Source organism: Pavona decussata, unplaced genomic scaffold (assembly GCF_977016875.1).
Source record: "Pavona decussata unplaced genomic scaffold, jaPavDecu1.1 SCAFFOLD_9, whole genome shotgun sequence".
Lineage (NCBI taxonomy): Eukaryota > Metazoa > Cnidaria > Anthozoa > Scleractinia > Agariciidae > Pavona > Pavona decussata.
In genome coordinates this window covers 3,716,520-3,744,021 of record NW_028145432.1, presented here as the reverse complement: position 1 = coordinate 3,744,021, position 27,502 = coordinate 3,716,520, and the positions used below count along the sequence as shown (strand labels likewise).

The 27,502-nt window shown below is 37.4% G+C and overlaps 2 protein-coding genes across 2 annotated transcripts; both read right to left on the bottom strand.

Annotated features, from left to right (window-relative positions):
* Positions 1 to 2,941: 2,941 nt before the first annotated feature.
* LOC146488629 (uncharacterized) lies at positions 2,942 to 6,815 on the bottom strand. The gene is made up of 2 exons (XM_085118949.1): positions 6,141 to 6,815; positions 2,942 to 4,585 (listed from the first exon to the last, which is right to left on the bottom strand). Exons 1-2 carry the CDS (start codon positions 6,466 to 6,468, stop codon positions 4,176 to 4,178), a joined length of 738 nt encoding a protein of 245 aa, XP_084975075.1. The 5' UTR covers positions 6,469 to 6,815; the 3' UTR covers positions 2,942 to 4,175.
* Positions 6,816 to 12,499: 5,684 nt separating this feature from the next.
* Positions 12,500 to 15,760, bottom strand: LOC146488628 (PR domain zinc finger protein 14-like). The gene is made up of 3 exons (XM_085116809.1): positions 15,381 to 15,760; positions 14,521 to 14,794; positions 12,500 to 14,340 (listed from the first exon to the last, which is right to left on the bottom strand). Exons 1-3 carry the CDS (start codon positions 15,681 to 15,683, stop codon positions 13,673 to 13,675), a joined length of 1,245 nt encoding a protein of 414 aa, XP_084972935.1. The 5' UTR covers positions 15,684 to 15,760; the 3' UTR covers positions 12,500 to 13,672.
* Positions 15,761 to 27,502: the final 11,742 nt, after the last annotated feature.

Here is a 27,502-nt window from a genome sequence, read left to right as displayed (position 1 = left end):
CTTTTTAAACAAGATTTATATTAATGGTTTCTCCTGATTTTATTCGCAGGTCAAATATACGACATTTCATATATTCCACTTCCGTCTCTCCATCATTTCTAGTTCTGCCGGCTATTCTACGAACTCACCGGAATGGCAGCTCAATTGGTAGACTGCTGCGCCGGTATCGCAGGGGTCATGGAGTTCGAACACCGTTCAAGTATGAATTTCTTCACGTTTTCTTTTACCAGCTGCGATAGTCTCTCATTTAATTAATAGAACTTCCATAAGTACACACAGAAATCCACCTGCTTTTTTTGCACTAGTTTGTTCTAGAAACTGGAAAACAATTTTATGAGCGATTTTCTTTTGAGCGCTAACAAAACAAAAAACAAACTTAAAAAGAAAGGCAATTTGATTTGTTAACACAAGGAAGACAAACACGTCGTTGTTTTAGTTATTTCGATCTATGGGCCAAGAATGTTCCAGACATCGATTATCATCTCTCGGTCACTACTGTGTGGTCAAAAGAAAACGTTTGTTACAGGTTTTCTTTAGCGGAAAACGAAGTTAAGGCCGGCCTTGACTTTACTCTTTTGAATTAGTGGACGGATGAAACATATCGCGAACACTCACGGAAACGGCATATTCACGGGTCAAACAAACTCGCTCTATTTATTTAGAGTAATTGCATTTGAAGGTGAACGTCAAAATAGCGATGCCCCGTCTACAGGGTCGGCCCAGATGAAAGTGTTCTCAGCAAACATTAGTCTATTTGTGTGTCTCCTAAGATTTCCCACTTGACCAATCAGTTTGTTTCCTTTTGACCTTTCTCCCAAAAAAGCTTACCAACAGTTCTGATCGCTTGGGAAAGACTAATGTCTTTTTGAAGTCTTTTTTGGTCTGTAAATTGAATTGTCTATTCAACCTCCCTTTGTAAACAAAAAGTACGTTATAATAATTGGTCAACGGATTAATCACAAATGAAAATGCTTGAAAGTCAGGTTATCTGTCACCACTTTCATCGCCTTTTGAATGCATGGTGGCACAGTTCCGGCTGAAATCACGCACATGACACGAGATAATAAATGAAGCTTGTCAACTGTCAATATTTGCAACCAAATTTAACACGCAGATGTTTTGTGAAAAAGTGCTAGTGGCCTTTTCAGTTGACACCAATAAATTGCAGCCTACAGAAAGAGGATATAAACGTTTTGTTTTTCAAAGGCAGATAGCTCTGTATTTTAATGACAGACTTGGTTGTGCTTCATGAATGATCACGCGATCCTAAATCCCACAGTATCCGTTGACTAAATAGGTTACGCTCTTTCAATGGACTAAACAATGACTAGAAGAGAAACTGTCGTCAGCGAAATGCTTGTCAACCATTATCCAGCTTGGAAGCGTTAGTTTGTTCTGTTGTTGGAAATAGTTTGTTTCATACTTTTGGTGTGGACATTGTTATATTGTTGCAGGATACCTTTAATTTTTAAACACGTGACCGAAAAACGGGAGGTAATTTCGTAAGCTGTGAGTTATCGTGTTAGTCATCAGTTGTGTAATAACTGTATTTTTCCCCCTGTGTGATATGATCTGCAAGGTACGTCATCCGCATAAAATTGGTTTATAATCTACTTTGATTTTGAGTTTGATTTTGTAGCCACTTGTCCTTATCTGTGTGACTAATTGTGAACTGATTAGTGAATTTCACAAGCACTTGGGACTTCAGCGTCGCGCAGGAAACCCTTCCTCTTGATTCTTATTTTCTATACAAGTTTTTGGAACACCCTCATCCCAAACTCCATTGGTATGCTGGATTGAACTCTGACCATTGTAGTCGGTCTTTATCTGGCCATAAAAATTACTGTGGCTCTTTGTTCCACAGATGCACTCTGTCGGGATCATCTCTTATGGATTGAGAGCTCTCAATTGATCCTTATGGAGTAATGGGGAGAGCCTATGTTACCACTGTTATCAGTACTGCATCTGCTCGGTAGAAAAAACTGAATATCTTCATAAATTTTGTTTTTACAAAATTAACAGTAGAGGTAGGAGGGTTTAGGACTTTGTATTGATGTTGTTCCAACAAAATGTCTATGAGTGGTTGTTGAAGAAAACTGAGACTCGCTCTTACCTTCCACTGAATTAGAGATGACTTTCATGGATCAGTGAAAGCCAGATAAAATAGGTTGATTACAGATGCATGACATGTGTGATCAAGTTGTTTATACAGAGTAATTGAGTGCTAATTTCGATGGGTGCACAAATTCACGGCCGAAAGTGTAAAATTAGTGATACAACCCACTTCCATCAAGATTCCTAACATTAGAAGACCTCGCATGGTGAAAATCTGGCTCCTTTGTGAAATAATAACTCATTAACTACGGTCATATGCTCCAAGGTGGATTGTTTAGGGAAAACACTTGGTCAATGAAGATATGAAAGATAGGGCTTAAAGCCGATCCTTTGATTTGCCAGTTTGACTAGTTAATAGTCTGATAAGTAGTCCATTGGGTTCCATACGCCTGCAAAACTGATCCACTCAGCAACGGTTTGGATGGCAGAATAATTTTGGCAACCACATTATGTTCTCATGTAAACAGAAATTTATACTCTTTTCAAGATTGTAGCAAGTTAATATATATATATTTTTTTTCCATACTAGATATCAAGCCGTGTGTTTCAGATACGCTGTATCAAATGGCAATTCAGAATTTACCGTTTCATAATAAAGAATGCAATATTGGTCGAAATAAAAAGGGTCAGGAGACTTCTGACATTGAAAACACATTTGAATCACTGGCTTTGTTCCAAGAATGCTCAACACCCTTTCCGGAAATGTTGCCCCAAATTATTTTTTTAAACGAAAAATTCACTATCACGATGTCGTAAAAAATAAATAAAAATATGATAACAATCAGAATAGAATACCATTTCGTAAACCGTGAAGGAAATCCACATGTTAGGAAATAGGAAATTGTTTTATTTTCACCTTACATGTACGCTCCTTAAATTTAGCAGCTTTTTATACGAGCACTGCGTAATGAAAGGCCATATACTGTAGACAAACAGTCAGTATTCAAGGTGAACTTATGTCGGGATTTCGTAAACTGTGGAAGCACTTGATACTCGTTTATCAGCTTTTCCTGACCGCTTATTAAATTTACACTGTCATAAAACATTCTGGTCGATTAAATATGGAACAATATATTGTATATTGTATAATTTATACTGAATAGGCGAAAAAGGTTTGTTCAAATAATCTGCAGAAACAAATATTTTGATGGGTAAATAAGAACGAGTTCATCGGTTGACCGAGTTAAATCAGTATCCGAGTCAGGTCCGAGTCCGAGTGAAATGGCCGAGTCAACAGAAAATGTTTCAATTTGGACGAAAGAGCAGAATTTAACACTCACAGCGGAAAAATGTATTTCACACTTGAAGGGCACTGCTTGTTAAATTCCATGAAACATGCTGAAATCTTTCGATGTAAATCGCTGAGATTTAAGAATAAGAATGACAGACATGAGTTAACCTCAGTCAGATTTGATTTCTTGTCGTTCAATTTAAAGCCGTTTTCGTCCGTGAAAATACAACCTTATTTACAACATTTAAAACACGTCAGAAAGAAGGAGAGAGGATTTACTATCTGCAATTTTTACAACCAGCCAAAAGTAAACTAAAAGTGCTCAAACTTTAGAAAAGCGAAAGCGTTCTCTCCAACATAAATTCTGGTCATATATGTTTTAGTACCGTAATAGTAAGGCATTGGAAGAATTTGAAAGCCTCACAGGACGATTATTTTAATTAAATTAAAAAAGAGCTTGTTTGAAACAAAAAAGGTTATCTACTTGGCCATTCCACTCGCGCGCGGATTTGAATCGGAAAAATGGATTTACTGAATTCATGACTGTATCAAGGAATGCGAAACGAATTGGATACACTGAATTAATTTCTCAGGACTTGTGCATGAAATTGTACCAAGCTCGGTGATAAATATGAAGCATGAGAATCGATAATAACATACAAAACCAGAAACAAGCTTAATTCTCTACTCGTACATATATTCTAAGATAATCTACTGAGGAATGGAAACGTAAACGAACTTCTAATATAAGCTAAACTTGGTATGTTACATATACATATCTACCACTAAACACGACGTACAACAATCGTGCTTTGCGTTTAAGAACACTCTATGGAGGAAAAGAACCTTTGAAGTCTATAGTCGAAAACACCGGTGCAGCACAATGCTGTGGAAAAACTCTGAACGGATTAACAAGCGACTCAACACAAACGTTTTGACAAAAACGGTTTGTGCTCTGCATTGCGAGTAAGACATGTTCCATTTCTTTCTGGGAGCACCTTGAGGCTGCACTCGCTTCATCTATTGTTTCCTTTTTCCACTTTGTTCGTCGATTTTGAAACCAGGTTTTGACTTGAGTTTCTGTAAGGTTTACCTCTAAAGCAAGCTGAGCTCTCTTATCCTCCGTTACGTAACGCTGTTTGGCGAATTCTTTCTCCATCGTTTGAATTTGGTGCGGTGAAAACAGTGGTCGCTGTTTCTTCTTTCGCATAGGACGCCTTCTCTTCTTTGGAAAGATCCCTAAGCCATAAAGAATCAAAAAGGCATTAAAAAGATAATATTTTACTCAACTGGTGTGTAAATGGAAAGTTCTAATGTATTTTCAGCAAGTTAGGACGAGACGAAACGAAACGAAACTAGAGGCAGTAATACAAGTTGTGTGTCCTTTTTGTTTGGTTTGTTTTTGGGTCTTTTGAGGAATAATTGGAAAACAGGAATATCAAACAAATGTTCTCTGATTGTTGAAAGAATAAATACTAAAATAGTTTGGCCTTTACTTAGACTAATCCCCTCTCGTTCTTCAGCAGACAGAAATCAATACTTAGCGAGTAAACGAAAAATTATAATTTTCGAGCAAGCTCTTAAGATTACGAATTCAAGCACAGCTAAAATGTGTGAAGAAATCAAAGAAACTAACAGAAGTTCATTTACAACTTAATTTTCATGGCGAGTAGACTAAAGCAAGTTACCAACAAGCTGGTCAGTAGTACACGTAATATTCTTTCCATGTAGAAGAGTAGGTTTTGGTTTAGGTCCTCTTAGTGTGAGGGATAGCAAACGAATCAAACGTATCTGTTGGAAGGCAGTAATCGCCTTAGCTATACAGATGAAGAACAGCTAGAAGAACTGTTTACTCAAACTTTCCTAACATGAGAAAAAAAATAAGATACTTTGTTTTAGGAGGGGTAAAAATGTCGTCGCATTGAGCCAACTAGGATTATTTAGAAAGGCATTAGAAGATCGGAAATTCGGGAGATGAGATTCTGATTGCTATGATTTTCTGTCATTTAAATTTTCAGCTTAGGAATTTGAACAGGACATGATAACTGTGTTAGGTAACACGAATAGCTTTTAAAAGGGCCATAAACGATCTAGAAACACGGCAAGCTAAGTGTTTTGCTGAAATTATCTCGTTCGGTGCCCCAGCAATGTGCATAAAATCGTACAATGTTTGTCCTCGTGTTCTTGTCAGTCAGTTGGTAGTCTTTTCCTGTTCCTGTAAGTTTGCCGGTGACTTCGCTTAGTCTATTTCTACTTGAAAAGAGGGTCTTAACGTGTGTACAGGTTAGGAATGCACAACGTAGTTAAACGGTTCTGATGAAAGATAACCTCAGGGAGCTTTTCTGTTGTATATATTTGTTCTGGTGAAGAAGCGCAAACCTTTGCAAAAATTACTCCCTCCAGACAATATTCCATTCCCTTGCCATAAGCAATGACTAAATGATTGTTGATTAGGGACGAAATTAATCATCCCAGTATTTTGTGATCTACAAAGAAGCAAAACGTTGTGAAGTTATGGACGGCAAATCAGTGAATCTCCCTCTGGGGCATCTGTCTCTGACTCAGATGGAATTAGTTTTAAATCCTACTTTTCCTTTTAACAATTCGGCATAAATCCATCTGAACTTTAGAGTAGTAATACGGACTCAGCTTATTCTAGCCCCTAGAAAACAAAACAAGACAGCAAACCTGAATAGGTATTTAGGTAAAGTTGTCGTGTCTTCCCGAAGGCGTAACATGGACATTAGAACAGCAACCTATTGAGATGTGTCTACTGTGTCTGTGACTCACTTACCTAATGGAAATCGCTGATCTCCAAAAGAAAGAGTACTATAGCCCCAGCGATGAGCACAAGACATGACACCGAAGTCTTGCCAATTCATGAGTGCAGTGTGTGGTACATTTTCCCGATAATTGTGTACCATGGGACGAAACACTCGAGGAACAAGGGGGAGAGAACGAGGGTAACTCTCGATGGGTGAACTGTTACTTGAAGATGAGGCACATTCTCCTTTACTCTCTTCTGGGAGATCTAATATTCGTCTGATTGAAAACGAGCTGTTTGGTCCACAACTTGGATTAACATGATGAAAAGACGGGAAAGTGCCACGTCTCGACGCCATCTTGTTAGCGCAATGTGGTTACCTTGGGTGTGTAAAATAGGGCCGCTTCTTTGGATATTCATCTCTTATTGAAAACAGTCTGGCGCGGCGGAGTTATGCCTGTCATTCACAACGCACCAATCACTGTCTACCTAAGTCGTTAACACTGACAGATTAACTAAGATGTTTTTGAAGTGTTTGCTTGCTCTAATAGTCTCATTTCTGTGAAGTTCTAAAAAACGTTCATGATCGCTCTTTTCTTTCATGAGAGTTTATCGCCACGGCCAAATCTCAGACCTCACTTTTGACCTCGGAGCGCCTCGCCAGTCCCCAAAAGAGGGTAGTGCTGTTGGTCACGGTTTCCGTTTCCGAATTACAGCAATATGATCTCCATTCAGATAATTCGCTGCTAATTGGTTAAGCGGAAGAGCATGAAGTGCCAATAATTATTTAGAGTATATCCCGGGGGTACTCCCTATGTAAGCTATATAGGTGTGTGCAGCCCCAAAGGCTATGGTTTTTGAGCGGTTTTGGTCTGAAATAAGGTACAAATTTTACACTGTGTGGATTCTAGAAACCAGGTCTGAAAATGGGTACGAATTTTAGAGGTCAGATCTGAACAATGATACCGGAAACTTGCATATTATGGTCTGGTACGTGGGGTTCCCGGCCGGGAGTGTGTATCTACAGAAATCTTTTTTGAACAACAATGGTGAACATTGTTCTTTGGTTACAGAAATTTAAAATAAATATGTAAATCTGAGACCGACAAAATACCTTGGATTAACTTATATATTGCTTGCAAATCTAGGAAACACATGATGTAATGTTCCAATGTTTAACTCCTGGTTTATACCTACGGAAAAATCGATCTTTGCTGACACAGCGTTGTATCCACTGGTAGCGTAATTTTGGGGAGATATCAGTATTGTAACATAGATGAAAAAGGTTAAAAAAATTAATACTTAAGACTGAAAATAAAAAAGTCCTTAATCCTGAAATAAGCTGGTTGAGAACGTTGTAATCTACCACTTAACGTGGAGGCCAATAAAAATTCTCTAACCTCCTAATCGGTGAGGCTTTACCATCCACAAACGCAATTTCATGGGTCTGTTTGTGGTTGACTGCGCGTTAGTCGGGAGTGTGCGATATTATTTTTAGTGTGAGGGGCCTGCCGGTGATGTTGTTGCAGATGAAATCGAAATGTTCATATATATAATTCCACAAATCAAAAATAAAAGACAAATGAAACATTAAAAAGTCATCTATAACGATCGAAATATGTATGTTGATGTGATATATCCGTTAGCTGTCAGAAGTCTTCTGTGCCGGTTCATGTTTGAAGCAGCTCGGTATCTAATAACCTAATTCATGTCACAAGCCCATTTCATGATTCTATGAATATTTAAAACTGTACAGACGTGGAGCTAGACAAGAGGTGTAACTTACATTCCACTGGTGAATTTGTAGATGAAACCCTGAGGCAACTGTTCATGAATGCAGTTTTTGGGGACCACGCGTTTCATTTGCCCGCTCTTTAAGTTTTCCCCTTCCCACAGCCTGGAACACGTTATTCGTTTCATGAATGTCCAGTACTTTAACACTCCATGAAGCAAATTTTATAGGCATAATTGGAGCTTAAGTTTATTTGGCCCTGTATAATTTCATCGCTTGCAAGTTCTCCTATTTTATAAGTGTCGTCAATTAACCATTTGATTTACGACCTGACTTATCGGGTCCATAGGTCTGCCTTTAATCTTGCGGAGTTTTTTTTTCTCGTGTTGAGATTATTTTCCTCCTAGAAGAGGCTAGAAGAAGGCGACAAACTGATAAACAACTCAGTGACCTTCCATAAAAGAGTATAGTAGTTTTTCACTCTGAAACATTTTTGGAGACCTGACACAGCTGTAACGGCAAATTTTTTTCAGTGTCGCAAACAACATCAAAAATACTACACTTGATCAGTGACTTGACACCTTTTTCGCAAATCAGAAGTTTTAATCCTTTCAACCCATTTGAGTGAATAGACATCAATTACACGGCTATTAATCAAGGGTTTGTAGTCGCTTGGCACTGAGTGGAAAAGCTGCAGTCAACTAACACGGCAGGTACTCACTCAGTGATCTAGCAAGTAACATAAAACCAAAGACTGTATATGTTGTTATAAATGATGTTTTACTTGGGAATATTGGTTGGAAGAATGGACTGAAGTATGTTTTAAAACTGCATCCATGCGCTGTGCATGTAGGAAGTGTCAAACAACTATTTAAAATTACGGTTTAACTTAAAAATGCTGAAGCTCTTAGTTTTATACCGAAACAAATGTTTAACAGTGATTTATTAGGGCAGCGTCGTCACTTAGCAAAAGTATCAAATACTCTGGGATGTTTTTGCAATGTTCGGATCAAGTTTGTAACCGAATAAAACAGAGGTTAAGAATAATCTATATATATTGGAACATTTGGATACCTGATAGATTCGACCGCCTTAAAAATCGGATAATTAATTTTATGATTACAACGTGGTATTCTCGAGTTCCAGGGAATAATCTGCGGGCATACCTGGTCATTGTTGAAATTCACTCTATTTGGCTTCACCGAAATCAGTGTTCAAATGACTTCTGGGCATGTAGACTCAAGAGGACTGGAAAATAGTGGTACCTGCAACGACTTAGAATTGATGTTTGCTGTTACTCTTTCAAAGGAAAATTGATTGATCAACCAATCAATCAATTGCTTGAATGTGAAAACATGCGAGAGGCTGCAACCATGTTTTCACTGAAGAGTCAGAATCCCTAACAATCCTTGCAGACTACATCTTTGCAGTTTAACATTTTAGTGTCCTAAGGTCATTTACACCGCCCTTCCGTCAACCTAAAGCAAATCCGCTTTAAGCATTTTCAAAAAAGTAACTTCCGACAGCTATAAATTTTAGAAAGTAAACCGGCGCCATTCTGAGGCACTCTTTGTATAACATATCAAACATATCAGTTTCATTTTTCACCTTAATATTTCAACAGAGAACAGAGTGCCTGTAGCTGAATTTAGCCGTTTTTAGTACATTATATAGTGAGTGTTCGACAAACGCGATTAGTCTAATAGCCAGTAACAAATTTAAACGATAATAATAAGCACTGGAAAAAGGTCAACGTAGCCTGTGTGACAAACGCTAGAAAGATGAAGAGGGAAGCGAAATCGGGCGCGCGCGCAAAGCGAGGAGAACACTGCTCTTGTACGTGCGCAGCAGAGCGTTTTCGTGGGATTCCTGCGTCTGTCGTATTTTGACCGCGCGAAAATCCCCCCAATCTATCCTTCCATTTCTCTTTTCGTCCCAACTTTCGCGCGGTCAGAAAAATAGACAACGCGGGAAAACACCATAGAAGCGCTTACTCATGAGTAGGCTAGACTGGCGCTAGAGTGAGCAACAGAGGGGCGCCTGGAGCGCGTAGGGTAGGAGATAGAGGGAAAGGAAGGCATGAATTAACGTAGGTTGAAATAATAATAATAATAATAATAATAATAATAATAATAATAATAATAATAATAATAATAATGATAATGATAATGATAATGATAATGATGATGATGATAATAATGATGATGATGATGATGATGATGATAATAATAATAATAATAATAATAACAACAAAACCAGGGGTACAGGAAGGGCATCTATGACAACCATACGCTACGCTGCAAATAAATTCACCCTTAACATGTGGTTCGTGCTTTGGCGTGCGTATGTTGAATTGTGATGCACGCGGGAAGTTTGGAGAGCAAGAAGGAAGTGTAGGAGTTGTTCGAGGCGTAGCCTAGCTTGTAGCTTCTTGAGTGCTCTCCAAACTTCTCAATTGTACTATAACTCGATATAGGCAAACCTGAATGTACGAAGCTATTGTTTTCTAACATTGCCAGTGGGAATGTATGAAGAACAACTTGGTAAACTGAAAAGGGAAAAAAATCGAAAAAATTCAAAATACAAAACCCGCGCGAATGAATCTATAAAATGAAAAAGGTCTTAGCTTCTTTTCTGAACAAAGCTGAAGCACCATTTCCCGTTCCTAAAGTCTGTACACCCGTGAAGGGCGGGTGAAGGGTGAAGAAGTTTCATTTATGCCATCTTTTATGCCACGGAAAGTGATTGATTTTCACCATAGCAACGGACCAGATAGCGGCTTATCCGTTGGATATTTATTCATAGCAGTATCCATGCTTCACAACGCCTGTTTGATAACTTTTTGATAACTATCCGGCGGACCCCAGTTTATGTGGTGGGTAGGCCTATCCAGTGGATAAATTAAAGTTATCCGCTCTTTGAACAACTGGGGCTAGGTCATTCAGCACACAACTGAAATTTGTGTTCTATGCGAGTGAAATTTAGTAATAATGCTTTATTTCTGTTCCAGCGTGGGAAAACCTATGGAGATCAAACCTTAAAATTTTACCGAAATGCCAATTGAAATTGATGACTGTCATTACGGAAACCCAAGTCATTTGCTTTCGAAGGCTAAGGAAAAGAGTTTACCAGTTACCTGCAACCTTAACTTAAAAGAAGGTTACTAACAGCATAAGCTGGATCATTTATTCCAGACGATTTTAATGCCTAATTTTTACTATGGTTTATCTGTATACGGAGCATCTACTGCCGCTTTGAATAGTATTCAACGTTTTTTGGACCGCTGCTATAAACGCAAGTATTTTTCAAAGAAAGTAGATATCAGGGAACTACTTGGAATAGGCGGACATTCAGATTTTTAGAAAGGCCTCTTGTAAGAACTCTCCGTTATGTACAAGGAATTTTACCGAATGTGAAGCACACGAACTACTCCTTGAGGAGAAATACTTTTATGTGTCCTAAGGTAAACACAGGATGCATCAAGCTATCGTTTGTTGATAGATTCGTATTTCAGTATGTCTTTGAGAACTTGTAAAAAATAATAGATGAAGTACTGATGGGCTTCGGATTTTATACATTTTGATATATTTTAATCTATTCTTATTGTTATTATTTGTAACTGAAGATGTGTATTTTTATCTTTTGAAGACCATTGAAGACTTATTATTATTACTTTTATCATTAACTGTCTGAGTAGACGTTCTTGGTGATACAAACAATAGGTTATACTGCGATTCATTGCCAATGCGACTAAAACAGATTCGTACCCAGTCATTTTTTATTTGTTTGTAAGGCGAGAGAAAATTGGATACGAAAATAGATTGAGATGGCATGGCGCCAATCTTCTCCCGCTCCACAAACAGATAAATAGGGACTAGGCACGAGTCTGAGAGTGAAATGTGACGTATTTTCCAATACTGCATGACGTTACTACCAAGATGGACTGTGTGTCAATAAAAAGCACACGCTTCAACCGGCTGTACTTTTGTTCGAATTATAAATAAACTCGGGAACTGCCTGCGTTGATCTCAAGATACAGAGTTATTACCGACTTGCTTTCTATAGTTTTGTTGTTTATACGAGTCCTACCTCTCCAGCCCAAGCTTAGATTGTTAAACGTTCAATTAGAAACATTGTGCTTGTCTATTTTAACTGAAAAAAGAAAGGTATTTTTCTAAGCCTTTCTTGATTACCAGGAGTTTTAATTTCTACTGAAACAGGTTGCTAATTGAGGGTGTGCCTGTACCGACTGTACCTGACGTCACGTTCGAATTCAGCTCCACATTGCAACCCATCCTAAACAAGACACCAAAAATTTCTACCCCTTTGAGACTCGTTTGAGATTAATTTTTATTTTAGAACAAATTCCTCACAGCATTGATCCGTTTCCCGGTAAATGATACCCTGTTCGAGAACAAACCTATTTGGTTCCCATACCCCGCCCCTTTTTTTTTCAGGGTATGGTTTTCGCACAGAGGCACATTCTTACATTGGTTACCTAATTCGCTCCCGACCTGATATATACATAGGAGACCCCCCCCCCCCCCCTCCTTTACGCTGAGATATTGTTAGGTACAGTGGAGAACTACGCCGAACTTTCAGCCTATAAAGACCATAAAGAGAAGAAGAAAACTAACCGAACAAAAACTTATCGAGGCTATATCCAAGTACGTTTGCACTACAATGAAAAGTTGGTGCATATAAACTGGTCTTAACTGTCATTACAGGTGAACGTTTCCAAAGCGTGGCTTTCAACAATAGAAATTAACACCCTTTCTAATAAGTCATTACTAGACGAACGAGAAAGGCTTCTAACAAAATAATGTTACAAGTAGTTCTCAAAGAAAGTGGAAGCTAGAAGGACTTGATTTTATAGGAGTTTTTGCGAACTCACAGATACCCTCTATGTGGAGATGTAGCCTATTCTTTGACGTTCAGGCGTTGGGTTTAGCGCGAACGAATTGCTAATCAACCATAGTATACAGTAACAGTAATTGTAAGTTTAAACGCAAAAGAGCATTCTTTTAATGCAGTTGATGCAAGTTGAGTCTCAGCCTCGCAATATCATGGGATGGGGCTTGTAATAAGAGTAGTTTGTCAAAAGTCACTAACAGTGTTAAATAACTAAAATTTTAAATCTTTATTACAAGACAAGAAATTAACTTAAAACGTTTTTTTTTTAATTGTATCAATTTTCATGACAAGAAATGTTCAACCAACATTTGAGTCATTGTAATTAACATTTAAAGTATTTTCTAAGGATCTTCCTCTAAAAGGAAATTGAAAATGTCTAAAGGTACATTCTTTTCATGAAGTGATGTTGGTGGACTTACTTATGCGCAGAACACATGTAATTAATTATTTATCGCTCGCAGGTTCATGTTGGTGTGTTTACTTTAGTGCGGTTTATCTTTTTATAAGATCTTGGCTCTTGTTTCGCCATCGACAAGATTTCAATATCGTAAGTGATTAGTCGCTGTTGTTTTAAAACATGGCTACAGGTTCTTTATTGACGGCGCCTTACAACCCCACCTCGTTGTCAAACAAACGAGGTTATGTTACTGGTTAATTTAAAAAGTAAGAAAAACCTTTTATTATTCCAATACTACTTAAATTTACTCTTGACTTTCTTGTAAAAAATGCTAATACCTCGATGTAACCAAAGCACTTTTAAACAACTTAAAGAAATTTGCCTAGTCTCCTAACAAGGGACTAACAAATAGTCTTGCAGGTGCTAACCGTTTCCTTCAAAACTTAAGATATATTATAGCTATGGTAATAAATAAAATTTTTATGGTTACGTTACGTTAGTAATGGCACCGAATTATATTCAAACATTTAACAGTGTCTTTCGCATGACTTTAGGTGCGCGATTCTTTCTTGTAATGCAGTCAAAATTAGCACGGTGTCGATCACGTGACGAAGGGCTTGAAAATGCTCTGCCGCATTTCTCACAAGTGTAAGGCTTGGCTCCCGTGTGCATGTTGATGTGAAACTTCAGTTCATAGGACTGAGCAAAAGCCTTTCCACAGTATTCACACACGCATGGCTTCTCTTTAGTGTGCGTACGACGAACATGACTATCATGCGCCGCGTGCGAGGCGAACGCACGCCCACAATGCCTGCACTTGAAGGGCTTCTCCCCACTGTGCTGACGGATGTGTGTGCGCAGAATAGAAGAAGCTGTGAAGGCCTTGACACAGTGAGGACATTTGTATGGTCTCTCTCCGCTGTGTACTCTCATGTGTTTGTTGAGGCTAGATGACTGAGAGAACCGTTTGCTGCAAACTGCACATTGATGAGGGCGGTGTTTCTCGTGCACATGCAGTACATGAATACGGAGGCGATCCCGCTTGTCAAAGGACCTGTTACACACCGTACATGGAAACTTCCGGTCTCCTTGATCCACACAACGTGTGTATTTAAGGTGGCGGTCTCGGTAATACTTGTAGGCAAAAACTTTACCGCACCTCTCGCACGAGAAACTGCCAAAAACACCTGTAACAAATTCAACAACATGCAATCAAATGAAAAGAAAAGGAGCGCCACGTTGAAACGAACACAACCTAAAACTAATCCTTTCATGGTGTTTTGGATACCAACAATTACAAAATAATGTAAGGCCTCATCGCATGCAAAATTTGGCAATTGCCTTGTAGCTTTAGAATATAATCTCACCTTGTACAGTTTCGTTGGTTTTTTCTTTCTTTGGCAAAGTCTTGATCCCGGTTGGAATCCCCATGAACATATCATAGCTGTTCCCATACCAAACCAGAAGTTCCTCTCCGTGTAAGATGTCTCGACACGATTCGTAAAACAGCTGGTCGCCATCTTGAACCAACACAAGGTTTTGTTCTTCGCTGTTTCGTGCACAATTGACAAACTTCATCCAGTTCTGTGGATCGCTTTGTCCATCAATGTAATATGCCAGCCCTCCATCCTCTTTGAAGATCTTTAATCAAAGGAGCACAATGTCATGAACAGCCATAACTCAACCTTAATTTTCTTTACCGATTCCTTAGTAACAGCTTTTAAAGAAAAATCCACAGCTCTGCGCTCCGATCAAAGACATATTTTGCAGAGTGTTTGCAGCTCGCTTAAGCGTTATGCTCCTGGTGTAAAGTCAATGCTCAGCTTCCAGTAGGTGAACTGAGTGAATACGACATAAACCTATTTCTAGTTTAATTTAGTGTCCACCGATTTTAACTTATCATATGATAAATGAAAGAAGAAAAATAACTGCCATCATCTCACAATGTCATGTGAGAACTGACAAAAATCCTACGTTTTCATAAAAGTGTGAGGAAAAAATAGAAAGTGGCTGCAAGGAAGTTGATAAATACTGTACATTTTTGCGTGTTCTACGTACGCGCAAGTATAAAAACGTTAAAATGACAAGTAATCAGGTATAGAGGCTATAAAGCCTAGCGCTTTTCTTATTGTGAGCACCCGGCTATCATTTTTTGTAAAATCTGCTTAACAAGGAAAGGGAATCATTCGAACATGATATTTCACATCAGGTGTTTTACTGTACTCACCTCCCATAGAAACTCATTATTTTCTCCTTCTTTTACTTGCGACGGTTGAACCACTCTTCCGAGGTAAGGTCCAAAGCGGGTTCCTTTAGAGATGGAAGCACGGCAGCAGACCGCTGTAGTGTGGACGCCTGTATTCACAAGCCGAATACCTTCTGGCATGCATAAAGGTGGTGCGGCTATTTGATGATCCAAGTGACTGTATGTCGGATAATAAAGTGCTGAACAAGGCGGCCACTCTGAAACAGTCGAAAAACCTAGTGATGAGTTCAGCGAAGTATATTCAGTAGTGTATAAGAACGCCATTAAATAGTTTATTGCAGACCCTCAGAGGAGCTTAAAGCCTTAAAAATGAAGACAAAACTTGAAAGCCTCATGGCCAATATATATATATCGTTGTCATACACCTGGAAGGTTTGCTATCGTGATATAGTAATTATATCATGTTAAAGGGTTGGAACTGAGCCATTTTTGCGGGGTTAGAAATGCCAAAGATATAATCGACGTAAATCAGCATAATTGACATTCTGAGTGTACATAAAAAGCTCGTAAAATTAGAACGCGTTTAAAAGATACATTTTCAATTAAAGTCAATTTAAAAGTTTGTAATATATGCTTATTATAAACTTAGCTGATAAATTCCAAAGGAGGCGAGGATTTTAAAAATGTTTTGATATTTTCTCGGCTTAGCAGTTTATTTTCGTGCCCGAATCATAGATAATATTAAATAGATAGTTGCCATCGTAAGCGCTCTCATTTGTCACACTGAAAAGAAAGAATTTCCCCTGAGAAGTGGACTCGACGAGCGGAAGCTAAAATATACATAGCTTAATAAAATTCACATTGTTTAGGTGATTTTTACGTACGCGTAAGGTGTAAATCTTAATACGACGATTATCCCCAAAATATCACAACTTTTAAAATATATGATCTCAGTAGAATTTTACACAATCTATGTTTGTTGCATGCAAATTAAATTCAGAAAGTTTAAAACAAGAAGGAAAAGAAGAAGAAGAAAAGTTGTATAAAATTTGAAAGGAAACTTCTCTGTAAGTAATTAAAAGATAAAAAGCGACCTCACTTGCAGGTTAATTAATTGAGAAAGCCACATTAAAATAAGATCTATCAAGTAAGTAAAGATGCTATTAGATGGACGTAAAGTTAATAAACGATATGTTAATTGGCTTCAAGACTTTAACGAGATGATGAAAAAGTTATTAAAAAACGTGGTTACTACTCCTGATTAAATTCCCATAGCCATCATACTATCATGGTATAATTTAATTTTTTGGAGCATAACAACCTTCAGTTGCTGAGCAAGCTGTTGTCACTGATCAGTGTAGTTGAATTGTAGTTTTTTGTATAGTAAGTGAATTTCTACTGATAAATTCCAGTGTAAATTTTAGCCATTGGAATAAAATGGGACAATTTATTAACTTTATAAAGATACAAGTCAGACATCAATGTCTGTTATTAATAATACTTCCGTGCACGAATATATTTTGCTAGACATCACTTCAAAGTATTAGTTAATTGCCCAAAGTGCGTTTTGTCTGTAATGGTAATCACGTTATTGTGAATCGCTAATTTATCCTCTCAGTGAAAGATGAATTTTGAAAATAAGCATTTTGTTAATTTTACACTCTGTCTATTATCCCGCAGTGTTGAGCACCGGACAAAAATATGATACTTTTCAGGGTAACAGTTTAATGGCCAAAAAAAAAGTCACTTTGGAATATCAGATTGTGCTCATTTCGTCGTTTCACTCACATATCAAAGTGATCGCATCAACAAGTCATACCGTTTTTATGTATTACACATCCTGTGACTTAACACTAAAGGCCGTAAATGAACCACATCATCTCCTCAAACTATGATAACTTTTGTAAGACTCACTAGGATATGTTATTATTCCCTGTGTGTGATAATAAATGTACTCTATATGGTCTTAGCTATCGCCGATGAACTCCTCCATAACGACACTATACTTTCTTTCTTCCTTCCTCTATGGCAATATTTATTTCCTCCATAACGATATACTTTATCATGTAAAATACTGACTTGGATTTCAGAAGTTGTCCTTTAGCTATCCGGCTGTTTGTCCCATTCAGTTAGAATGCTACACACAAATTTCGTTGCTGGAAAATTTTATTCACGAAATGAAGTTTATGAAAGAGTCGGGGACGCCCACCGGTTCGTTTGCGGGAAAAAATCTGTTGGATAAGCCTTTATCCAACAAAATTTATGATTTATCTCAAAAATTATGATTCATGGTCAATTATGATGAAAAACAAGAGTTTTGCGCAACATGAGGGAAAATTCCAACATTCGCCTGATTGTTGGTTGTAATGCTAAGCTTCTGTTTTAACAATGTTTATGTTCATAACTGGACCGAAGCGAAGAAAATAATCAATCTTTCGGTTGAAGGGGTTCGAGGGTTTTGTCGGCAGAAACAATATTTTTTGGCGTTACCTTTTCTCGGAAAAACGACGACCTTTACAATAATAAACGTGATTTACACTTTACAATACTTTAAGACATGCAAATTTGTTTTAATCCCTGTCTATTTAAATCGAAAATAACTGCAGACGAAAGCCAAATACCGAGTCAGCGATTTTGAAAACTTTTTGTACCAGCGGGCTGTCTCAGTCCCTCCCTACAACTACCAGAAATCTTTGCGTGTGTGCATGGCATTAGTATGAAAGCGGCCTATTATGTAGAAAAATTGGTTCTTCTTGTATTACGGAGGACAAAAAAAGATCTTAAGAAAGCCAACAGGAACAGCGGAAATTAAGGAAACCGCTACCTAAAAGCTTCTTCAGTTGCAGCTTACGCGCGATCAACTGCGTGGTTTCGCTGAATTCATCGCCGAGCCAAGGTGGCCTGTAACGAGAACGGGTTTTTTTAAATCCTTCAATTTTTTTTATCGTTATATCACGCTGTGCATATAAAGCGACATCGGGACTAATTTTAAATTTTTTCCAACCGAGAATATGAAGTTGCAAACTTTCAGTTCGTTCGAATTACGGTGGACTAACTAGGTTTCATTCAGTTATCATCTATGTCTTGGCGTTTCGTTTCATTGGATACGCAATGTTTGAAGGAAAAAATATATTCTTTTGTCTCTTTTGCTTATTGTTATGGCTAAATGACCTGAATTTTGTAGTTAAACCTAATTATGTTAATTGAATATTTCTTGTTGTTTCGTCCAATAACCCGCACGACAATTTCACCAAAAAATTGTTATTACCGGAATACATTAATAAATAGAGAATAGTTTTCAATATCAGCCTTTGAAGTAATATTGGTTGGTAATCTTGAATATGCAGTTTTTGTGGTTGATTCGCTCTTTCAGTGCGGCAAAGATAATTTTAAAAATGCGTCACTGTAACGATTTCTTCGAAACAAAGAGTTCGAATTTTATCACTGACTTATTACAGAAGTGGAATAAACAAAAGTATACCTAAAAAATAAGAACGCGCATTGATTAGCTTGCTCTTGCTACGCTCTTGTTAATGCTGGTCCACTGCTTAGACCCTGAAACATTCGGAGTTTTATTTGCCGAGAGTTTCGTTTATGAAAGAGAATATTTTAATAAATTTCCCATGTTCCTAGATAATTGGCCAGTTTTGTTGAAACATTTTGTGGGTGTTTTCACACCGCTTGTTACGGCAATTTTTTTTGGAGTAGGCAGGTTTTCTTTTTCCCAGTGTAAAGCAGTTTACCGAACGTGTGTTACTTTATCAACACTAATTATATCAATTATTCTTTGCTTCAGTGTTGTTATCTATCCTTAACTAATAATATGCCGCCAATTACAGGATTTATGCTCTGATTGTAAAAGTAGGTTCCATCGTCTTCTCATAACGCGTCCTTGTAAGGTTAAGGAGATTAATACCGGTCAGGTCAATGTCCAACTGTCATATTGCGCAAATTTCTGTATATAACACTAAGCTGATAACAGGACGGTATAGATTGTCAATTAGGAAAGCCACCTTTTTCGTGATCATCGGCCATGCAATTAGTGTTCGGGTATTTCGTGATAATTGTTAACGTGAACTGTCCAGAAAAAGGTTTATCTGGAGAAGTAGAACAAGATAAGTGAAGCAAACTTCCTTGAAATGATAAATCTAAGTGTTGACACCAAACAGTTATCTTTAAAAATAAGTCTGTAGTGGGATTTGCTCATTAAAAATAGTTAGCGGCGAACATCGGCAGGGAAACACCCACTTCATACTCAACAATAACATAAATACAACTCCAGGCATATCATTTAGCATAGACTCTACCAAGAAGTTTTTGGATGATTATATTTTATCTGCTGTATTTGATATAGTATCTCTGTTTAATTTTTGTTTTATGTCGCTTTAACTTGAGTAACTTTTAAATCGGAACACAAACCAGAATACTAAAAAACGACTACGTTACAGGTAAAAGGATCGCAAATATATTACTTACAACATAATTGAATTTTATAGCCCTGACAATCCTTACCTTCCATAAAATCATGAAGTGCACCTTTTCGGTTCATGAGCGGGCCAAAAAGAAGATGATCTACGGCTTCTTGACTAAACTGAATAGAACCAGTAGTGCTTTTTGCTTTGTGATAACTCTTCGTCAACGAAGTCATCTTATTGAACCTGAAAGGGAAATTTGAATAATGAAATCGCAACCTTCATAATACTACACGCGCGTGCTATATCTTGGATAATGTTTAAATAATAAGTAATTTCACCCTAATTTAAAAAGATGAAAAATATCAACAGTATGGCTTAAGGTCCCGCGAATTTTCGTTCTTTTTTTAACTAGGTGTCCCACTGTAAACACTTTCCAACGTAGCTTTTTATTCCAGTTAACATCGCTTTCATAAGCGGTTCAAGCGCACAACGAATCGAGAAGCGAACTTGATTCTTTGTTTTTTGTTTTTTTCTATATGCCGTTTAGGGAAAGCTCAGCGAGGCAAGCTGTTAACCATTGCTGAGTTCTTTAAAAATTCAATACAAACTTTAATCAGTGGTACAGTCCGCACCAAGGTTAAGGTTACGAACAAAACCAAGGCTCGGAAATTATGCCTTCTTTTCCGTTAAAAGCCGACTGTTACTAATGTAAAATCATTGGAAAAAAGCATTGTCGATCTGATGTTAATATCAAAATAAACAAAAAGATGAAAGATATACCTCTGTTTCTATGCCTTTGGACAGGTATCGTTATATTTTTCTTGATCGCCACATCTCTAACTTGTTAGAGTCTAGAACAATTTTTCCGTTTGCTTCACTGCGTGTGGTCACAGCATTTAACATTGCGGTGCATGGCTAATTATATTACGCATGCTCAGCTGTGTTTATTTGCAACTGCAGATGTTTAAAAGTTCTGTGATAGATGGTGGTTATTGATGAGATGAAAAAGATATACTGAAAAAGATTTAATACTAACCTGTAGTCTTCAGAAAGCAGCAGTGCTAACAAATTGATACCAAAAAGGATGTAAACCTATATTACAAAAGCAGCGGCTAATTATTATTTTACTGATACGCGTGTTGCTTGTTAGCGCGTGCACTGGGCTATGAAATTATTGTGTTTGTTTGTTGGAATGAATATAATGAGGCTAGCAAGAAAGGAAGCCTGATCGTTGTCGATAGGACTTTCATTTGTTTCTTCAAAACCAAACTTAACAAGAAATATCAGCATACTAACTGAGCTGGAGTTTTGAAAAGGATGTCAAAATCTTACTCTGGAACCTGGATGGGAGCACAGCCGTAGGCAGCCTTCTTCCTAGCGTGGCTGATTATTTCATAGGGGGCATGCCGTCAAAGATGGCCTACGTAAACTAAGAGCAAAGCTAAGAGGCCACGTCTACTCGGGATCCCTCCCTTTAAATCCAGGGAGGTAGGGTGGGTCAGAATTTTGTCAAGTAAATGTTCACAGATGAGACCTATTCATCAAGTGAACGTATTAAATTAAGAAGGGAATTTTCATTGAGTACGTAACCAAGATGCTTGTTTTGTTTTCAGTGAAATGGGAACTGCATTGCATAGCAGATCCTGTCCAAGTTAGTTGATATCTCTGGCAGTAAATTGTAATTGGATGGGGGGGGGGGGGGTGTGGGGTGGGGGAGACCATTTCTTGTTTCTTTTGTTGATTGAGTTACATTACTGGCTTAACATGGTTCCAGCTTTTCTTAGATTTAAATTACAGGCTACATGAAGCTTGATGACTTTGAAGACATGGATATGGCAAGACTCTAATTTGCTGTTGGATGTCAGATGTTCTGGTTAGATTTAGTGTCTAAAACCGGCCAAATGGGATATTTTCCTGAACATTGGAAGTCAGTTTCGATTAAAATCAGGTATATATACAAATGAAACGTAGCACAGTCAGCTGTGGTTGCCAATCTTCTTTATTATTGGTGGGAAGATTACAATTTTAAAATTTTCCCTTTTACTCTCAGATTCGTCTCTGTAAACGCATTACAACTCAGCTTTTATCCCCTCCTCCAACCTCGACATACCAACACTTAAATTTCATCGGCTTTTCTGTCACTCCCTTCTTGAAGTAAAGCTCCTATCTGCCTTTTCTGGGAATGAGTTTCGTTTCCGAGCCAAAATGGTACCCTATCATCCTCCAAACCACCCCAGCTTTGCTTTTCACCGGGTTCACCGCAAGGGTTTTCATACCATCGCATTTTCCCTAGCTTATCTTCCTCACAGATTGACTGAACCAACACGTGGATTTCATCGATGGTGTAAAATCTAACTTAATTCCTTACCTAACACATTACTAACTCATAAACTAAAGTGCTTACACGTGTCTTAAAGCAGTTAGCCTAACATAGGGACTCACCTGAACTGATGCTTTAACCCTAAGCGAGAGCTACTTTATTGGTTTCTAACAGACTCTCTCGGGGACCTCTTCATCAAATGCCGGCAGCTTTTAACTGGACAAAGGTTTTACAAGTTATGCTAAGAAAATATTTTTCATGTTCGGTGTTTAGCAGGTTGTGCTCCACCCCCTGACAGAAAAAACCCCAGGATTTTTCAGCTTTAAACATGTAACAATTACTTATGCAATATGAACTGACCTAATAAAAGAATATAGGATATTTGAAATGATTCTTAAGTAACTTGTTGAAATTAAATGTTTAAAGGTACGCTCTAGAGAAATTTATTCTGTCCGGGTATGACAACCTGTTTGTAAAAACACACAGCAGTGATTATAATCACGCGCTATTGATGTTGTTCCAGTGTCTTTAACACTAGATCATTTTAAGCTCTAAGGACGTTTTTGTTTTTCACGGTAAGCGATCTAGCTGATTCTTTTGTTGTGAAGAAAACCTCACCAGTTTGGCAAGGTGGCAGCATTCTAAGTAAAAAAAAAAAGACACGCCTTCCTGTCAGGGGAAACACACCACCATCACTTATTAATCACTGGTGATTGTAATCAGTGACATCATGTGTTTTAATTTTCTCTGTTGATACTCTCCTCTGTTATCTATCTCCACGTTATTACAATGTACACTTATAGAATGTTTTTTTTTTCATTGTTATTTCACACTTCACTAGGTTTACTGCTAAAAATATTAATAATAGTAATCAGAGTCAGTGGCTGAAACATTCCGAGATCAGTACAGTCATTATATTACTCGCGCGTTATTTATTACTCTGTGCCACTATAATTGGAGTTGTTCCATTTTAAGCTGCCGGATAATTTGTGTCTTACCTCGTGTTCCTTTACCGGTGTTTTGCCTGTCTTCATTTAAATATTGCCGTCATTGAAGCTTTCTTCTTAATAATTTCCTTGAATTTCTCAGTTTGGGGGGAAAATAATATTATGACAAGTGTAAAGTGACAAGTAGGGCGAGAAAGAGATATTCTTTAGTTTTCTAATTCCTTAGGGACCTTTTCCCTAAGAACAAAAGAAAGGCACAATGATATTAAAAAGAAATATATAATAAATTTGATAGTAAATGCGAACAAAGAATCGTTTTTTCATGGAATACGCTGAAATGGAATTCTACGATTTCTAGAAGAGTTAGAATTACAAAAAGAATTGTGTAATCACTGGGTTGTAATGGATTGGTTTCAGATCGAGTTTTGCTCGAGTTTTTAATTCTCTCACTGGGTTTCCAGTTGTTTCAAAGGAGACTGGAAGACGAAACCTCGCTTAAAGGTTAGCGATTACACAAAAAGCAAGCAAAAATATTTTAGCATGGCCAGGTCGTTTTAAGAAAACGGAACAGAAATCTTTTTTCGTCTTCCTCCGTGAACCGTAGTACTTTTAGTTTCGAAAGTGCCAGGGTCTGCTACAATTCAAAATTGTGAATGTATGCCATAATTAGAGATTTTCACCTTACAAGAATTCTAACAACTTGACTCTATCAACTTGACTCCAACAGAGATCTTCTTTTTTTATAGAACCTCGTGGTGGATATATCTGTTTTACAGTTGAGGATGGTGGTTGTATTACATTTAGACTGACTGAGCCAGCTGACGGGTGCTTAAGAGAGAAAGAAAGAAAGAACGAAATTACAGACAATTGTCAATAAAGAAAGAAAGAAAGAAAGAAAGAAAGAAATAGAAAGAAAGTAATAGAAAGAAAGAAAGAAAGAAAGAAAGAAAGAAAGAAAGAAAGAAAGAAAGAAAGAAAGAAAGAAAGAAATAGAAAGAAAAAAAGAAAGAAAGAAATGGAAAGAAAATATTAATAAATGAATTAATGAATGAAACAAGGAAACAAGGAAAAGAAGGAAAGAAAGAAAGAGTACAATGCGGTGCACCTACAAAATCTGATATCGAATGATATCCTTGCTTTATGAAATTATTTTTTACTGCGAGGAAACCCTAAAATTTCTATCGATGAAGTCAAATGCCTCTTTAAAATCGATTAAGATGCCATCCAAGGACCTGTTTATATAGAGTAAAGTTGTCTGCCTCCTATCTTGACTGACCTTTATACCAGAACACATTTAACATATTTTTATACTATGCCGCGTGAGAAATCAATCGGAGAACGGCTTTTAAATTAAAATTAAGAGCCAATAATCATTATTTTGGGCCCGAGGGCGTCAACGGAAGTGACGTCATAACCATGCAAATGTTAAAAATGGAAAAAATCACCTACTGGCCACGCTATGTAACACATAACATATACAATTGTTCTCGAACGATATTTGATTTGATACTTGTTTAGGTTTAGGTTTGAATTATTGGTAGCTTGTCTTTTACGATGACCATAAAATCGGAAGCATCTGATCCAGGTTCCTTCCTGTGAACTGTCTAACATCAAATCTAACAGGTGTTTCTTTGAATGACAGAGTTCCTAATTCAATAAAGCTAATAAGATTCTTCAAAGTTTTTTTTTCAAAGTTTTTTTTTTTGGCATAAGATATTATAGTTTCGCGCTATCGTTACCAGACTTTAAATAGTGCAATAAAAAAGGCATAAAAATCAAGCACCCTAACACCCAAACCTATTCTCAGTGTAGTTGTCGCCTTCGATTGACCGTTTTCCGGAATAAAAATAAATGGAACGGTATCTAGATTTCTCAGTTCGTCTTAGGTAAACTCGGGAAGGCGTATTTGAAACATTTTTGGTCGCACTCAGATTCCGGTAAGTTCAAAAACCTCTTATGAAATCGTAATCATTTTATGTTTTCTTACTCCAGAATAAAGGTCAACCAACTCGCTCTTACATAAGTATTAATGCTTGTGTGTATGACATAGATGCGTGGATCTCTTTTAAATTAAACAAAGATAAACTGAACTGTATTGGTTTTAGACCCAAATTGTCAGCCATCACTGCCAATCTGCAATCAAGTACTAGCGATAAAATCATGCATTGCTCTTCGTCAGTAGAGAGCACTGAGGTGTGTTTGACCGCTCACTATCTATGAAAAAGAATGTTACTGTAATCTGCAAATCGCCGTTCACCACCAGCAAAACAAATAAGAAAGGTTTCTTTCGCAGCAACTAGGCTACTGAAATTCTGGTGTATGTTTTAGTTACGTCATGAACAGATCATTGTGATTCTCTTTTGTTTTTTATGTCGCAACGCAAGTACTTTAAAAAGCTTCAATCCGGCCAAATTGCAGCCTAGGCTTATTTACCTGACTGACAAGTATACACTCATCGGCCAACTGATCTACTCCGCGAACGCGTGAACTTTAAGATCTTGTTGTTGACGTTTACAGCTTTAAATGATTTGTTCCCCTGCTGTTATATTAATGAGCTTATTGCTAGGTACACTCCAAATAGATCATTGAGATTTGCGACACGAAAATCGACAAGCCTTTTTAGTTATAAAAAAAATCTCCTCCTGAAAACATTACGCAGTAGCAAACGTTTTGGAATTGTTTAAACTCATCTTTTTAAACAAGCATCTTAACTTTGACGTTATACCTTTGATAATTTTATTATTTTTGATCCATTTTAGTTTTTGATCATGTAAAACACCATAAAGAGGTCACAAGTTAGGTACTACCATGAGTGCCTCTCAGTATTATTCTTGACCATCGTAAGTGATTAATCAGTGTGTAAAATGTAGGCTCAGTTCCTCCAGTTACACACAAGGCCGGAGAGAAATGCTTCGGATCTAAGGTCATACAAAATAACCCCCAGGCTGCCTCTTCTCTCTTCGTCTTCTTTGTCGTCCTCTGTTTTACTAAAAAAAACTGCCTGCTTAATCACTTGTTACAGTCCTGCTAAGGTCCACAGCAAGAAAGAGAGAAGAGTAAATCGAATTTCTGGGACTTTTTTCCCGTTAAATCTGAAAATCAAAAGCAAAGTATTGGTCTACACATCTGTAAAATAGTTCCGTGCAAAATTCTTGAAAATTTCAAAAGACAACGAAAGGCGTCACTGACAGGAAGGCTATTGAAGCGCTTTTTGACCTTCCAAATTCCACCACACTGAATTCCACACTAAAATGAGAATCCCTGTGAGGTCTTGCCCCGATGACTTCTTGAAAAAATGCGCAAACGACTCAGCGACGTGCTGACGCATTAGATTACTAACACTTTAAGGGGACACTTGTTGTTTTTAAAAGCAGACAACACCAAAAATGATCTTGATTTGATTACTGTCATCGCTATTTCTTTACAAATGCATTCGCCGCTCAACTGCGCCATCATCGATTCGACCTTTTGGTTGATTTTTTGTATAAAATGTATTGAGTATATTTGCGGACACAAAGAAATTCAATCACTATCCGAGCCGGCAAATAGTGCTGAGCGAGGATTTATGGAGCAGTTCTTGACAATTATAAGAGTACATGTTTTGCTGTTCTTTAAAAGAATGTAATTAGCGTGAAAGGCAGTATCGCTACATAAAATGCTTAGTATTACATAAGCTACGTAAATCATTCCTGAAATCCTGTCCACGGATAACTGTCATTTTCACTGCACGCGAGCCAAACCTCAAATGATTGCACAAATCAACAGGTGTTCTTAATCCGTAATAAAATAAATTGAAGTATTCAGGCAAATAAAAGTGTCGATATATGATATCAATCGAGGACTTTTTTTCCAGTTTATCATTGATTCGACAGGGTATTCATTCGTGAAACTTTCAATACTTTTTAGACAACAAGGACACAACAACAACAATGACAAAATGATTATTTCTTGTCATAGTTTAAGGGCCAAAAAGGCAGCGAAAACAACATCTTTATGAAGTTTCTTTATTATACAAGGTATAGCTGAACAAGATTAGTGTCCCTCTTTGATCTACAGACATCCTTTCGACATTATTTTATAAAGACCGCCTTGCTTTTGTCAGAATACTTATCATGATAAAACAGCATGAGAATTGTGCATAGAGGATACAAGTAAACACAGTAAACTGTTTTTATTTTATTTTATATATTTTTTTGTCATGAGCTTTGGAAAAATATAAATAATCTGCGTTCCGACGAGGGTGGAATCTGAGACCTTTCGTGCACCAGTGGGATGCACCAAGTTAAGGTCATTTGCACTGCTTACATATATAATATATGTTCTGTTTTGATGCCTTGCCAAGTGCCTAATACAGCTTATAACAAGGAAGATTCAGTGTACTTCATGTTAAACTCTGCTCTCAGAGACAATTGAGTTACAGATGTTTTTCGTATGCATGAGTACAACAAAATAACCCTCTGA